This window comes from Chiloscyllium punctatum, chromosome 15 (genome assembly GCF_047496795.1).
Source record: "Chiloscyllium punctatum isolate Juve2018m chromosome 15, sChiPun1.3, whole genome shotgun sequence".
NCBI lineage: Eukaryota > Metazoa > Chordata > Chondrichthyes > Orectolobiformes > Hemiscylliidae > Chiloscyllium > Chiloscyllium punctatum.
The window spans coordinates 33,953,675-33,969,088 of NC_092753.1; the positions used below are offsets into that span (position 1 = coordinate 33,953,675).

The 15,414-nt window shown below is 37.2% G+C and overlaps 1 protein-coding gene across 2 annotated transcripts in view; it reads left to right on the plus strand.

Moving 5' to 3' along the window:
- Positions 1–15,414, plus strand: part of usp16 (ubiquitin specific peptidase 16) — a 29,784-nt gene that overhangs the window by 8,983 nt on the left and 5,387 nt on the right. For both annotated transcript variants that reach the window (XM_072584943.1, XM_072584944.1), the window contains exons 3-15: positions 2–174; positions 1,204–1,307; positions 1,968–2,071; positions 2,447–2,610; positions 2,969–3,064; positions 4,802–4,932; positions 5,570–5,657; positions 7,031–7,112; positions 9,050–9,141; positions 11,058–11,114; positions 12,359–12,535; positions 13,325–14,069; positions 15,267–15,358. In XM_072584943.1, the coding sequence (XP_072441044.1) occupies positions 2–174; positions 1,204–1,307; positions 1,968–2,071; positions 2,447–2,610; positions 2,969–3,064; positions 4,802–4,932; positions 5,570–5,657; positions 7,031–7,112; positions 9,050–9,141; positions 11,058–11,114; positions 12,359–12,535; positions 13,325–14,069; positions 15,267–15,358 (2,105 nt within the window). The remainder of the gene's footprint in view (position 1; positions 175–1,203; positions 1,308–1,967; positions 2,072–2,446; positions 2,611–2,968; positions 3,065–4,801; positions 4,933–5,569; positions 5,658–7,030; positions 7,113–9,049; positions 9,142–11,057; positions 11,115–12,358; positions 12,536–13,324; positions 14,070–15,266; positions 15,359–15,414) is intronic.

Genomic DNA, 15,414 nt, shown 5'->3' on the forward strand with positions numbered 1-15,414 from the left:
GTGCCACAATGTTTACATGTTCGTAAAGCAGTGAATCTAAACCAGATTAAGAAACAGTTACATCAGCGTTGTTGGAATGTATGTGAAGACTGCAAGGCGAATACCAAAACAGAGGAGAAACACGAACTTGATGACAATCAAACGGTCTGGTTATGCTTAAAATGTGGGCATCAGGTAAATTGCCATTTGACCAAAATATTGCTCATTGTGGAGTACCCTAAGATCTGTGTAAACTTGTCATAGAGATGTACAGCATGAAAATTGACCTTTCGGTCCAATTTCTCCATGCTGACTAAGTTTCCAAAACTAAAATTGTCCCATTTGCCTGCGTTTGGCCCATATCTCTCTAAACCTTTCCTTTTCATATGCCTGTCCAAGTGTCTTTTAAATGTTGTGACTGTAGCTGCATCTACCACTTCCTCTGGCAATTCATTCCACTTGTATTCCAAGGCATCTGTTTCAAGCTGTTAGTTTTCTTCATTTAATCATGTTGCCCAAGTAACTTCAAATTTGATGCTACATTACATGTTTAGTTTACTTTTTAAGTGTGATATAATGAGTACTGAAATTTATGTTCATCGCTACAAAGGTATCTTTTTCATTATTTTGTGTTAAATGATCAATTTGTTTTATTAAACTACATATACTTACAAGTAGTACATTAATAGATTCAGTATGTCCTAATTAACTGTCGGGGATTAGATTTGAAATTGTAACAATAGCAACAAATGTAATTTTGACTATCTTGATAGCACAATTGTGTGGTTTAACAAGCTACTGAATATTCATTTTTGAATTAAATTTGATATTTTCAATGTGGGAGTCATTGTATTCTGCAGTTGAAATGTGTTAACAACCTAGTTGCAGTATGGTGAACTTTAAATAGAATAATCTTGTAAAATTACCGGTTTTTCAACACAATCTATTAGTTATTTCAACATCATAATTTAACTTGGGGATCACAGCAATGTTTACATATCATCAGTAGTTAGTAGTGCCTGTGTCTTTAATTTTACCATTGTTGAAAGCTGCCATGCACTCTGTGTTCTACTTTCTGACAATTTTAGTTAAAGTTATATGTGTGCAACCTATAATACAGAGAAACCTTTCAGGTGCTGCATTTTCTTTTATTGTTCTTTTTCATGGGGTTTACAATGATTTCTTCAGCATTCTACAAATGTCTGGATGATTTTTATTTTTCAGGGTTGTGGAAGGAATTCAGAAGAACAACATGCCCTTAAACATCATGAGAAGCAGCATTCCGAACCACATTGTGTGGTTCTTAATTTGGACTGTTGGACTGTATGGTAGGTTCAACATTGCACAAATGGTGGCATATTCATGGATTATGCCTTATAAATAGTGCTGCACTACATTCACTTTTAAATCAGTTTTGACTTGCTCCTGCAATTTTGATGGTGAGTTGCAAAATGTTTGTGGAATCTTGATTTAAGCAATTCAGGAGCAGAAAACCCCTCTCCTCAAACTGTCAGAAACCTAGTACTTATGAAAAACTGAGGAATCCAGCACTTAGTAAAAAGTTTATAGTTTTGAGATCTCTGATTACTTCTGGCAAATAAATACACATTGGTTTGATCTTGTGGGGATTAGCCAGCATCACCAAGGTCGGATGTTGAACTTCAGAATTGTTTTCCATCAGCCACTATCCACAAAGGTATAAGCTAAGAAAATTTGTTTTATGACCTTGCTATAACTATACTAGTATTGAAGCAATGTTAACAATGGTTTGGGGGAAATTTGCATAACTGTCTCCTTCTTCTGATCATAGGAATGTGGAGAGGTGTGGAGCTGTAGAAGCAGCGATATAAGTGTATACTTAAAGAAAATTAGTAATACTGCAAAAATCTATAACAAAATAAGGATTAGAGAGAATGATTGTAAATTAAGTTAAATGTTTACGTTAATTTGAGTTTAGTTTGATTTAATTCTTCATTATTCTGATACAGGTGCTACTTGTGTGATGAAGAAATACACTATGAAGTCAAAGATCAGTTAGGTCAATTTATAGCATATATCCAAAAAAAGACTGCTGACAAATGTGTAAAAGGAGGTGAGTTATCCAGAACGTAGTTCAAATTAAATAGTTATCGTATAAATGTCATTTATTACACCTTGGCTCCTATGTTGCTGAGTATTAAGTTGCAGTTATTGCAGACTGCTGAAAGTTGCTGTTCTCCATGGTACAGGTACAGATGTAATAATTTGCAAATGTTTTATACAGTTTTCCACTGAGACTGCAGAACAAAAATAGACTGATTATTTGACAAAAGCAGTTTGAAATGTGTGTATACTAGCTATAATTGGCACCTGTGGCATTCAATTAACTCGAATGCTGTAGTGGGTATGGTGGTAATAGATTATGGAAATGGTTAATGTGTGGAGTACAGATGCGTCCAATTTAAATTGCTTGTATTTCTAATTTCAGCTATGGTGTCTCAAACAAATGAGAAAAATAAGGGAAAGGAAAACAATACAACAGAAACTGGGAAACATGAGAAAGGGAAGACTGTGGCACAACTCAATCAACAGATACCAGTGAAAGGGCTCAGTAATCTTGGCAATACTTGTTTTTTTAATGCTGTCATGCAGGTAGTTATCAAGTATCAAAATATTGCGCTGACCACTTAAAAGTCACAATGTATCAACTAGCTGGCTTAAGTTTTCCTTTTGGTTGACCATTAAATTGCAGACTAGAAATTGCACAAATGGGAAAACATAAACAGAAATTTTGTGCGATTGAAGTCTATAATTATAAGCATTCAATTACTCATAAGCCATAATACTATGTTGTACTTTCTATCTCTATTGCTGTGGTGTTGTTGTTTTTTAAGACTTTTTAAGGACATTTTTGAAGATTATCTGGGTTCTTTTTGTTCATTGAAGGTTTTTAAAATTTCTAACAATTGCTAGGAACAGAATATTTTATTTATTTTCTTTATTCGTTCAGATCTTATCACAGACCTATGTACTGCATGAGTTGATTCAGCAGTTAAAAATGAATGGAAGTACACTGACAATTATGACACCTGATTCTTTAAATTTGGTAAGTGTTGACTTACTTGAAAGTCTTACATTTTATAGTTTGTGATCTATAGAGTTTAACCCATTGTAATAAATTAATTATAATATAAAATATCACCATCTTTTGAATTTTTATTTGTTCTCTGTCCTTGTATCTTTTAAAGCTTTGAATCATTTATTCTCTGCTCTCAGTGATGTCTAACAAACATGTTGCACGCGGTTATCATTAAAGGCACATCTCAGGAAAGCTAACAAAAAAAGTATGCATGGTAAGATTTCCTTGTGAATTGGCAAATTATCTACAAATATTAAAATATATTTAACTCCTTGTGTAAGATGAATTGCAACTTCTGATCTTAACGAAGAATGGCTGGCTGTTAATTGGAAGTAACCATTTAGTTCAGTTTCTTTTCCTCTTTTAAAGCATGCTTAAGGGTGGAACAGTGGTTTAGTGATTTGCACTGCTGCCTCACAGCACCAGGGACCCGGGTGACACGGGTTTGATTTCGCCCTTGGGAGACTGTGTGGAGTTTGCACGTTCTCCCCTTCTCTATGTGGGATTCTGCTGGGTGCTCCAGTTTCCTCCCACAGTCCAAAGATGTGCAAGTTAGGTGGACTGGCCATGCTTAATTGCTCATAGTGTACAGGGATGTGTAGGGTAGCCATGGGAAATGCAGAGTTACAGGGATACGCTAGGAGGATGCGAATGGGTCTGGGTGGGATGCTGTTCGGAGGGTCAATGTGGACCTGTTGAGCCGAATGTCCTGTTTCCACACTGTAGGGATTCTTGGATTCTGTGTTAGAATATTGCACGGTTGTAATGTTTCGTTGTTTGCAAATCTAAAAATTGTGAAATTTATGTTTATTGGTGATTGGGGTTTGAGTTCCAGATTTTCAGCTCCTAATTCACCATGTTTGTACGAGGGTTGTGAAAATCAAGTCACTTTAATTAGAAAACATCAACTGATCCCAGCCAGATCCTATTTTACATGCCACTAAAGGTATTACCTAATTATCAAGAATTATTGAATTGGTTTTAATACCTTTAATCTTAAAATCTCACATTTGATACTTTTTTTTATTGAAACAAATATTTTGGATATTAGCTTCTCTTATTTTTAAACTCTTGCTTAACTCCAGACTTCATATTTGAAGTTGTTAGAAATGGCCTCATGTGTAAGTAAATACAGCTCAATGGGAAGCGTACTTCATAGCATTTTTTTAAAAGTTTATTCCTGTTAGACTCAAAAATATTTACTGGAAGTACTATAAATACTTGTGATGTGAAAAACAGAAAGTGTAAGATATGCTCAACCAGCCTGGCAGCATCCATGGAGATTGAAACAGAGATAACCTTTCCAATCCAATACGGGCGGCACGGTGGCACAATGGTTAGCACTGCTGCCTCACAGCGCCAGAGACCCGGGTTCAATTCCCGCCTCAGGCGACTGACTGTGTGGAGTTTGCACATTCTCCCTGTGTCTGTGTGGATTTCCTCCGGATGCTCCGGTTTCCTCCCACAGTCCAAAAATGTGCAGGTTAGGTGAATTGGCCAAGTTAAATTGCCCGTAGTGTTAGTCGAAGGGGTAAATATAGGGGAATGGGTCTGGGTGCGTTGCGCTTCGGCGGGTTGGTGTGGACTTGTTGAGCCGAAGGGCCTGTTTCCACACTGTAAGTAAGTAATCTAATATGGCTTCATCTGAACAGAACAATTTTATTTTGACTTTAGAGCTTTATGAATTTTACTTTAAATTATCAGGGACAGCTGGAGATTCACCTTGATCAACCAGGACCACTGTCATCAGCAATGCGCCAATTTCTTCTTGATTTCCAAGATACCAAAAAGAATGTTATCACTCCTAAGGAGTTGTTCACTCAGGTCTGTAAAAAGTGAGTATTCATCGATATGCAAATATGATGCCAATAATATTCAGACCAAAACATCTTGCACTGTTTTTCAGAATTTTCAGAACAAATGTAATAGTTTGAAATTATCACTGTTAGACTTGTAAATAATTTTTATGAAATTTACATTGACTAGGTTATTTTTATTTTAAACACTCACTTGCAAGAAAGTTTGCTGGTTTGTGGTTTGGCAAATTGTCCACATTGACCTTATTAGAAAAAAAATGCTTCCCTTCTCATAACCTCAGTAATCTAACGCACATTGCAGCTCCTTGAGTTTTGTTTTAATGTAGTCACCATTGTAGGAAAAATGCCTGCCAACAAGTAATTGAATAGAAAGGAATGAAACAAATAACCTAAAAACAACACTAAAGCAGGTTAAGTCTGGGGCAGGACACTAGGAGAACTTCTGTTCTTTGAAAATTGATGTAGAAGCTTCTGTGTGCGCCTGAGAAGGCAGGTAGAACTTTGGTTTAAAACTTAATCCAAAATAGTGTACTCCTGTTTGTGTGCTACACTTTCAGTGTTGATTCGTGAAAGATATGAAATGAAATGTATTATGTAAAGAATGTGTGGATTGTAGATGCGGGCCATTTATGTGTTTTTCCAATGTGTTCCTCAGAGCTGTACGATTTAAAGGATTCCAGCAGCAGGATAGCCAGGAGTTGCTTCGTTACTTATTAGATGGAATGAGGACTGAGGAGATCAAAGTAAGTGGTCTGCAATGATCAGAAGAAACTGCCTTTAACTGCTGCACTGAAATCTACACCAGATGAGTGATGTTGAGCTGAGGGATATATTAGAATTTCATTTAACAATAAATTGAGGGACTTGTTCCAATTATACAAAGTAGCAATTAACATGGATAAGTGTGAAGTATTCTCCTTAGGTCAAAAACATGGGTCATACTTTAATAGTCCAGAAACGAGATGTGATGCTCAACTATCATTGCCTTGCCAATGTGGCAGAACAATTTATAAATATAATTGAAGCTAGTGAGTTTTGAGAAGATTTATAGCTCAGGTTGAGGTTCTGGATGTAGGTTTGCTTGCTGAGCTGGAGGGTTCATTTTCAGACGTTTTGTCACCATACTAGGTAACCTCTTCAGTGAGCCTCTGGATGAAGAACTGGTGGCATGGCCTGCTTTCCATTTGTGTTTAGGTTTCCTTGGGTTGGTGGCATTCTTTTTTGTCATGGCGTCATTTCCTGTTCTTTTTCTGGGGGGGGAGCGGGGAGGTGGTAAATAGGATCCAAGTCAATGTGTTTGTTGATAGAGTTCCAGTTGGAATGCCATGCTTCTAGGAATTCTCATGCATGTCTCTGTTTGACTTGTCCTAGGATGGATGTGTTGCCCCAGTCAAAGTGGTGTCTTTCCTCATCTGTATGTGAAGATATTAGTCAGAGTGGGTCATGTCAAACACTACATTGGACAAACAAGCAGAAAACTAGCCACCAGGTTAGATGAACATCAACAAGCCATAAAAATACATGACCCTCTCTCACTAGTATCCTCACATACAGAGGAGGAAGAACACCACTTTGACTGGGACAACACTTCCATCCTATGACAAGCCAAACAGAGACCTGCACGAGAATTCAGAGAAGCATGGCATTCCAACCAGAACTCTATCAACAAACATGTTGACTTGGATTTCCAAAATGCCTGTTCCAACAACATACAGCTAAGATTCCCTTTCTTGGTCTTCTCACCATTCAAAGTTCATAATTTGGAGCAAAATGACAATTTATAGCTCACCTGTTTTACCCTATATCAAATTTTGTTTGAAGTATGTTAAGGCTGTTTATGCAATGTGCAGACAAGATTGGAATACTTAGACTGAAACAAAGAGAATGAAAAGTCTCTCCAAACATTTTACAAGATTCTTGTGTGCCTCTATATCACTGACAGCAATGTAAGCGATAGGGATTGTACATTGAAAATGCGTATTGGATTATGTAGTGAAGAATCAACTATATATTTTGCAGATTATATAATGGAAGGTGATTGAAGCTCTATGTATAAAGTCCTATAATGAAAAAATATTTTTTTCTAAACGCATATTTCAATGTGTTTGATTCTTAGCGTATTGGTGCTGGTATTGTAAAAGCCTTAAATTACTCTTCAGAGATGATGGAAAATGAAGAATCCAGGAAAACCATGAAAGGTAATTTTATAGTATCACCACTATTATAATGAAGAGGGGAACTCTATCTGTGAGTCGGTGGGTGAATGCACTGCCTGGGATACTGTTGAGCAATACAGATCAAAGGGAACATTAAATGGGTGGCAGAACTGCTGTAGTTAGTCTAGAGGTCACGAAGTGTGATGAGAGAGAATTGGAAGGCCAGAGTTTGAGTTTTTAAGGGGTGATCCTCAATTAAGAGTAAATATGGGTCAAACTGTGAAGTTCCAGAAGGTCAAGTGGTGTAAAGCTGACTATCATGTCAAAATGGACGTTGGAGGCAGAAACTCAAGAGGAAGTGAGAATTATGAAGGAAATTCATCGATAATACTTGGAAGGAATATGTGAGGACCCTTACCACAGTTATTGGGCCAATAACACTGGTAATATTTTGAGCTGTTATTTAAATTTGTGATCACATTAAAAGTAGCAGAATGTACCGTACAGAAAACTATTACTCCTATTATTATTATTGTTATTATTATTTTATTATTTATTATTACAGCTGATGTTGGGTTGGATGTCACAGTGCTGGAGTACACAGTATTAGTACACAGTGTATCTGAATATTGTACACTAACTATGCATATATATATAGAATTCAGACCAACTTTGTTTTAAGAAACTTGTAAATTTTCTGACATAATTGCTGAGAGGATATTCTGTACAATGAATTTGGCCTTTTGAATAACTGATCCTCTTCTAGTGAAAGAGATACATTCATTGCATTAGTGTCTTTTCGTGAACCTATTTTACACTGGTTGTGATAATGAGTTTGTGTTTCAATGTGAGTTATCAGTAGAGCAGCATGATTTGTAGGTAGCTTAACTGAGCTTTGAGCAAGGTTCTTCAGCCCAGATACATTTTATTGTTTTACTTTTTAACAAATATGTTAGAACATTTGGACTGTGATTATTAAACAGATGTGCTTGTTTTCTCCATCCATCTTAGGGCTTTTTCAATACTTTTTTGTGGAATGTAGACATCGCTGGCAAGGCCAATATTGGCTACCCATTCTTATTGGTCCTTGAGGTTGTGAACTGCTGTATCTGGTTTGACTTTTCTGTAGGGTTTTGGATCATCTGTTTGTCTTGCTCGATTATGTCATTGGGCAATTAAATTAGATTAGATTAGATTACTTACAGGAAACAGGCCCTTCGGCCCAACAAGTCCACACCGACCCACCGAAGCCTAACCCACCCATACCCCTACATTTACCCCTTACCTAACACTATGGGGCAATTTAGCATAGCCAATTCATCTGATCTGCACATCTTTGGACTGTGGGAGGAAACCCACACAGACACTGGGAGAATGTGCAAACTCCACACAGTCAGTCGCCTGAGGCGGGAATTGAACCCAAGTCTCTGGTGCTGTGAGGCAGCAGTGCTAACCACTGTGCCACCGTGCCGCCCACTTAACCATGGGTCAAATTAAGTAAGAAAGGCATATAGATGTCCTTCTTCAAAATACCTTAGTGATCCAGAGGTGCTTTTACAAAAGTTGCCAATTACTCGTAAAGATTTTTCAGAGTTATTGGGTGATGTTCATGTTAACTGTAAAGTTACCATAGTCCCAGAATACTATAGGCTTCTCTCTCATTAGAGATCACTGGTGGTGACTTTAATCACCACGCCATGAGACGGTGAGGTTGAGAAGGCCTGACCTTCACAGTAGCCTAAGCCAATGCCTTTTGAACCTGTGCTGTTGGCACCACTGCATTACAAACTGACTCAATGACAAACATTGCTGATGACAATTTTTACTCTACTCACTAGCGGCCTCTTATGGCTGCAGGCATATATTGCAGTACTGCAGTAGTGAAAGGGCTGGTTTTTCATTTCAGCCACAAGGTAAGAAATGTTTCCATGCTTGGCTATGCAAAATGATTTACAATTGGATTTTCTCCCTTATACTAGCATATGAAAAAGAAGGGTCCATGCTGAACTTCATTGACCAGGTGTTTGGTGGCACAATGACAAGTACAATCATGTGCGAGGAGTGCAAAATGGTGAGATAGATCAACAAGAATCAGTTGAAAAGAATGTGTATAAAATGTTGATGGCAGAAAATAATTTTGGAATGATTGTGTTACCTACAAGGGATGTGAAATAGTTCACTATTGTGGACAATGTGTATTTTTGATAAAGTTAACATGTAAGCCAATTTTGTTTTGCCTCAGTATTCTCAACCAGTATCTCCCCCTCCTCCTCCCGTCCTGTAATGGTTTGTTACTTACAGTTCCACAATGTCAGGTATCCTCTAATAGTTTAACTGAATGCTTCCACTTGCATCAGGTAGTTAATTGGATTTAGGTGCATCATATCGAAGTCCAATCCTAATATCATACTGATGGACATTGACTAAGGCACCTGGGTGCTTTTCACTTTTCCAACTCATGGGTTCTTTGGCAAATTGTAGCTATTCCTCCTGAGTTTGTCTTAGATTAGATTAGATTCCTTGCTGTGTGGAAACAGGCCCTTCAGCCCAACAAGTCCTCATCGACCCTCCAAGGAGTAACCCACCCAGACCCACTTCCCTCTGAAGAATGCACCTAACACTTACGGGCAATTTAGCATGGCCAATTCACCTGACCTGCACATCTTTGGACTGTGGGAGGAAATCCATGCAAACACAGGGAGAATGTGCAAACTCCACACAGGCAGTCGCCCATGGCTGGAATCGGACCCAGGTCCCTGGCGCTGTGAGGCAGCAGTGCTAACCATTGAGCCACCGTGTTTGCTGACTGAGGCCAATGAATTAAAAGGAGGTTGGCAATCAAACCTTGGATTTTGTGAATTTGTACAGTACAGCTACCCAATACAGGACACTCCAGCTCCTGTCTTACTATTCCAATGCCTAAGTTGAATAGAAACTGCCATTGTTTACTGTCTCTGTCTAGTATACAGTTGTACAATGATAACTAAATTTAGACAGACAATTTGTGCCCTTTTGTTAAATTACTTCGTGCGTAAGAAAACAATAGGTTGTGTGAAAGCTTAGGAAGGTCATCTAGTGAATACTTTGTGTCATGCAAACTTAGCTATGCCTGTTATTCAATGTTCTTTTAATACCTGTCAATATGTTTGTGTGTGTATATGTGTAGTTAATGTCATCTGTATTTGTAATTTTTTTTGTATGGAGCTTTCCATTTTAAAAAAGCTTTCTTTCTAACTTTACTAGATACTCAACACTGAAATATGTTCTTTTGAAAATTGTAACTTCGCTTTGACAATTTGAAAATAATACACTACTTTTGTCAGTTTAGAGTTGATCAAGCACTAATTTTGATTATTTTTTAAAACAATTTATAACTCAGTCTATTTTTTCTGGATGTGCACAATTTTAAAACATTTCATCATGGATATGATTTTGTAGGTTGGTGATCTGTAGTAGTAATATTCAAGATTTAGTTAAATGAAAATTTAATGCTGTTGAACTACCTGATTTCACCCAGTGTACAGTTAGAGGGTTACCATTTGCCCTGCTATTGCAAACAGAGTAAAAAAATGTTTCTGTTGCTGATTGCTTTGCATCAACCCCTGCTGTTAAACATAAGTGTACAGCAATATAAAACATTATTGGATTCCATTAAATATTTTTAAGGCAGAAGTATATAGATTCTTGATTATCAGGGGAATGCAAGATTATCAGGGCTATGCAGGCATGCAGAGTTGAGATTAAAATTCAAACAGCATGATGTTATTGATTGGTGGAACAGCTCAAAGAGCCTAGTTCCTCATTCGTATTCACATGTTCATAACTATAACATTCTACGTGGTAAAACATTAAGAATAGACACCCAGGTCATATATCAGAGAGGTCTCCCTGCCAATAAACTACTTTGGCAGCTGCCGGAAGGGTACATGCTGTTGTATAGGTTATAGTTTATAGGTTCAGCAATAAATTCTTTGTATTTCCTTTCAGGTTACATTAGTAGAAGAATCATTTTTAGACTTGTCGCTCCCTGTTTTGGATGAGCAGGTAAAACATAAATTAATTCATTGTATAAGTTTATTTTTCTTTGCTTTTCACTTACCTTTGATTCCTTGTAAGTTCAGCAATGCAACAAAACTCGATCTGCCTAAAAGCAGAAGTGTGTCTCAAAACTGATTCCTGCACAATATTGCTCGAAGAGTGATGTTCTAAATGTTAAGATGACTGCTTAATGTATGATTTTTTTTTTAGATGAGATGCCCACAAAGGGACATGAAATATTTGAGCCAAAAAGCAGGAGTGTCGATGTTGTGGTCTTGTTGTGTGCTCTCCATTGCTCCCAGCCAGGGTAGCCATATGGACCATTGTATCTGGTCTGAGGTTCTTTAGTATTGTGGAACTAAAATCAGCCAAGGTTCCCAATTCTGATCCAGTAGCCACTGCTGGAACCATAGCTTGTTGTTGGGTTTGTTCATCATGATGATTTGGCATTGGCTCTACTGTCTCTTGTAATCACAGATATATAAGAGCAGCCTTTTGAGTCAGTTCTGTCATTTATTTAGTCATATCTATTCTGTGTGTTATAACCCCATTTACTTATCTTGATTCTGTACTCATCAATACTCCTACCTAGCAAAAACTATTGATCTGTTTTGAAATTTTCAGTTGCCTTCGTCACAGCAGTGTTTTGGGGCAAGAGAGTTCCAGATTTCCACAATTCTGTGTGAAGAACTTGCTGACATCACCCTGAATGTCTGGTTTTAAAAATTCATTACCTTCCTTATTCTGGACACCTCCAGTGGAGAAAATAGATCTTTTCTACTCCATAAATGTCATTAGTCGTCTTTAACATTCATTTAGATTATTGCACATTAGAAGACCTTGCCTATTTATGTGGTCAAGAATAATACATGATTAATAGCTTCAGAGTCAGTATAAGAACATGTCTTGAGACCTTGGCATTCCCTCTTGCAAAGAAGTCAGTGCTTTGACTGCATTATTATTAAGTATTTGATGTGTATATTTATGAATATAATTAACTGCCTCTGAAAAAAAAAGTCATTGCTTTTCCAAGCATGATTGTTTATAAAGCTGAAATCTGCTTGGCCTGTGTCATTAAATCTCTTGTTACAGCAACATCATCCAAACCTGTTTATCATTTCTCCTAATGATGTGGTAAAATACATATGACCTGGTTTGTTTGATCTCTCCAGCAGAGGAATTACCAGCAGGAACGATTCATCACTCAGGGTTAAGATTGTCAATATATTAATTGTGGTGTTTAAACACAGATTGATAAGAAAAAGCCTCTGGGAAAATCTGGAAGGAATATTGTTGATGAGGATCAGAATGATAACCGTGGGGATTGTGACGGAAACTTTATTTCCAAGAACAGAGATGATGTCTCAACTGGCACTAGCAAGTATCAACAGAAAAAGGCTAAAAAACAGGCTAAAAAGCAGGCCAAGGTAAATCACATCTTGCTGTAACCTAAACAAATTTTATCATTAAATTCTCATTTAGAACCTTCAAAAATTATGACTTGGATGGAGAACATTTTAGAGTTGGTACTGCTGGATCTGTACTGATTCGTTGCTAGAGGAATACAAAATGAATACAAATTATCCCCACTCTCCATTTAGTTCTCCTGTTTTTTTAATGGACACACTGCAGTTCAACCTTCTGTCTCTCTCCATAGTTCAAGGGGCTAAATAGTCTGCTCCAAATTTGTATGTTTTAGCATGCAGAGTCATCATCTCAAGTCAGTCATCTTCTTTGACTACCTCTACTCCAGACCCAACTGTTATCATCCACTATTGGAGGCCAAACCATCAGTATTTCACCTAGCTGCAATAACTTACACTTCAAAACAAAAGTGTCAAATGTCTTGCACTGTCTTTTCAGCTTATACTTCAACATCTTATCCCTGTTTGAATCTCAGCACTGCATTTTAAACACATTCTTCTTATCTCAGTGTTCTCATTATGTACATTTGTCATATTGTACTGTTAAGGGGATTAAAAAAATGTCTTACTTGAGCTAATGCATTTCATTTTTGTACTGAAGCACCCTAACTTTGACACTGATGATTTGTTTTACTTCTCTCTGTATAGAAAGAAACTGCCACTAGGTTGACATTCTTGGTCAATATGATTGCCACGATCTTCTGAGAAATGCCACTTTAAGTTTTGAAGTTTTCTGCTCTTTTCTTTCAATTCTCATGAAACTACCTCTTCGGTGTTTTGCTTTCTTTGTAGAACCAACGCCAGCAGCAAAAGCATCAGGCAAAACTGCTCAATTTGGAGAACTCTCCTGAAAAGTGTTCTTCGGATGAAGTACAGATTGGAAAAGATGCCTCCTCTTTAGAATTCAAGACAGATCTGGAATCTAGTAACACTATGGAAACACTTTCTCCAGAACAGAGTCCTTCTGACAGCGTTTCTACTGGCCATTGTCTTGGAACCATACAAAAAGAATCCATGGAAGGAAGTGTTCAAGAACTGACCCAAGTCAATGCTGATATAGACAATGAAGAGGGTGAAATTGTGCATAGGAAATCTCCCTCTGATCAGTCCTACAATTCCAAGAACTTCGACTCTTCAGATATATTTGAGTCAAACATGATGAACGAGAACCAATTTAGTGTACTTTGTTCCAGTGAAGACGAAGAAAATATTGTCAATAACATGAATAAATTGAACTTGAGCGAGTGTATAGTGAATCACGATGAAATAACTTTAACTCTAAAAGAGTATAAAAACTCTTCTGAAACAACAAATGATCTGCTCACTTCCACAAAAGACAAACGGGTGGTTTGGCTGGACCCAGAGAAAGCATTTTGTACCCTTACAGACAGAGAGCTACTAACTGTAGAGGATTGTTCTATTAGGGCTTGCTTACGTCAGTTCACCCAAATAGAAAAACTCATTGGAGCAAATAAACTGCTATGTGAAGAATGCACCCAACGGCAGTACAAGAGAGGATCAAAAACCAATGCAAATGGTGATGAAACATTGAGATTTGCATTTACTATTTCCATGTATAATGAATGTGTAAATTTATGTATAATTTTACTGGTGGAACAATTACAATTGAACGCTTTTAAGCTCTTGAATGCTGATCCTAGAACATAAATCAAGTTTAAATACTTTTACTATCTATGAGAGTAGGTTAATCGTAATAACAAACATCCCAGTTGTAATGTAACAACAATTTTTGGATTTCTGTGTGGTGTTTTATATAGTAAAACTGACAAAGGTACTTAACAAGGTGTAGGCATTTAAATATTTGATACTAAGCCAAAAAAAAAAATTAAGCTAGCTGATCAAATGCTTTGTGAAAGAAGTAGGTTTAAAGTAGTGTTTTACAGAAGAGACTAAGTTCTGGGAGAGCAGTTCTAGAACTTGGAGCGCACATGGCTGAAGGCACAGGTAACAGTAGTGGGATGAAGCAAGTATGGGATGCATAAGAGACCAGCGTTTGGGGGATTGGTAAGACAAATGAACTGAGCTTGTTTGTAAGCTGGCATGAAGACAGCAGAGATTTGAATCATGTTAATGCTTATGGAGTATGGAAAATGATGATAAGCCAGCCAGGAAAGCATTGGAATGAAAACAAAACATTTGCTGGCAACACTCGGCATATATGGAAAGGCAGAGTGAACGTTTCATGACAATGTCTTTGTCATCAGAGCATTGGAATAGTTGAATCTAAAGCGAACAAAAGCATGGATGAAGGTTTCAACAGCAGGTAGACTAAGGCAGGAGAAAATAATGGCAGTACTATAGAGCTGGAAATGGGCAGTGCATGTGATTGAGGGGTAGCACCGGACCAATTAGAAGCTAAAGCAGGGAACAGTCTGATTCACATTCACAGTCTGGTCACGAGGGAAGATAGAACTAATGTGTCAGGATCCGAAGACGACAGCTTCCCAATATTCATTTGGAGGAAAATTCAACTTATCCAAGATGAGATGTCAGAGCAGTTTGATAATACTGAAATAATGGAGGGTTTGAGATTTTGTGAGGTAGAACTGGGTATCATATATATGGATCATGGTGTATTTTTGCATCCTTTTATCCAAGGGGCATCATGTAGATTATTAATAGAAGACCAAGGATAAAACCTTGGGAAGACTTTAAACTTTGGAATTTAATTGACCCATTTAAGTTTACTACATTATCTTAAAAAAAATTTCAGATGAGAAGAAAGTGTACACAAATGCCAGAAAACAAATGCTGATATCATCTCCTCCTCCAATTCTTACCCTTCATTTGAAAAGATTTCAACAGGTAATTGTTTAATTTTTTTTTCAAGCTCGATCTATGCATTTTCTTAGTTAACATGC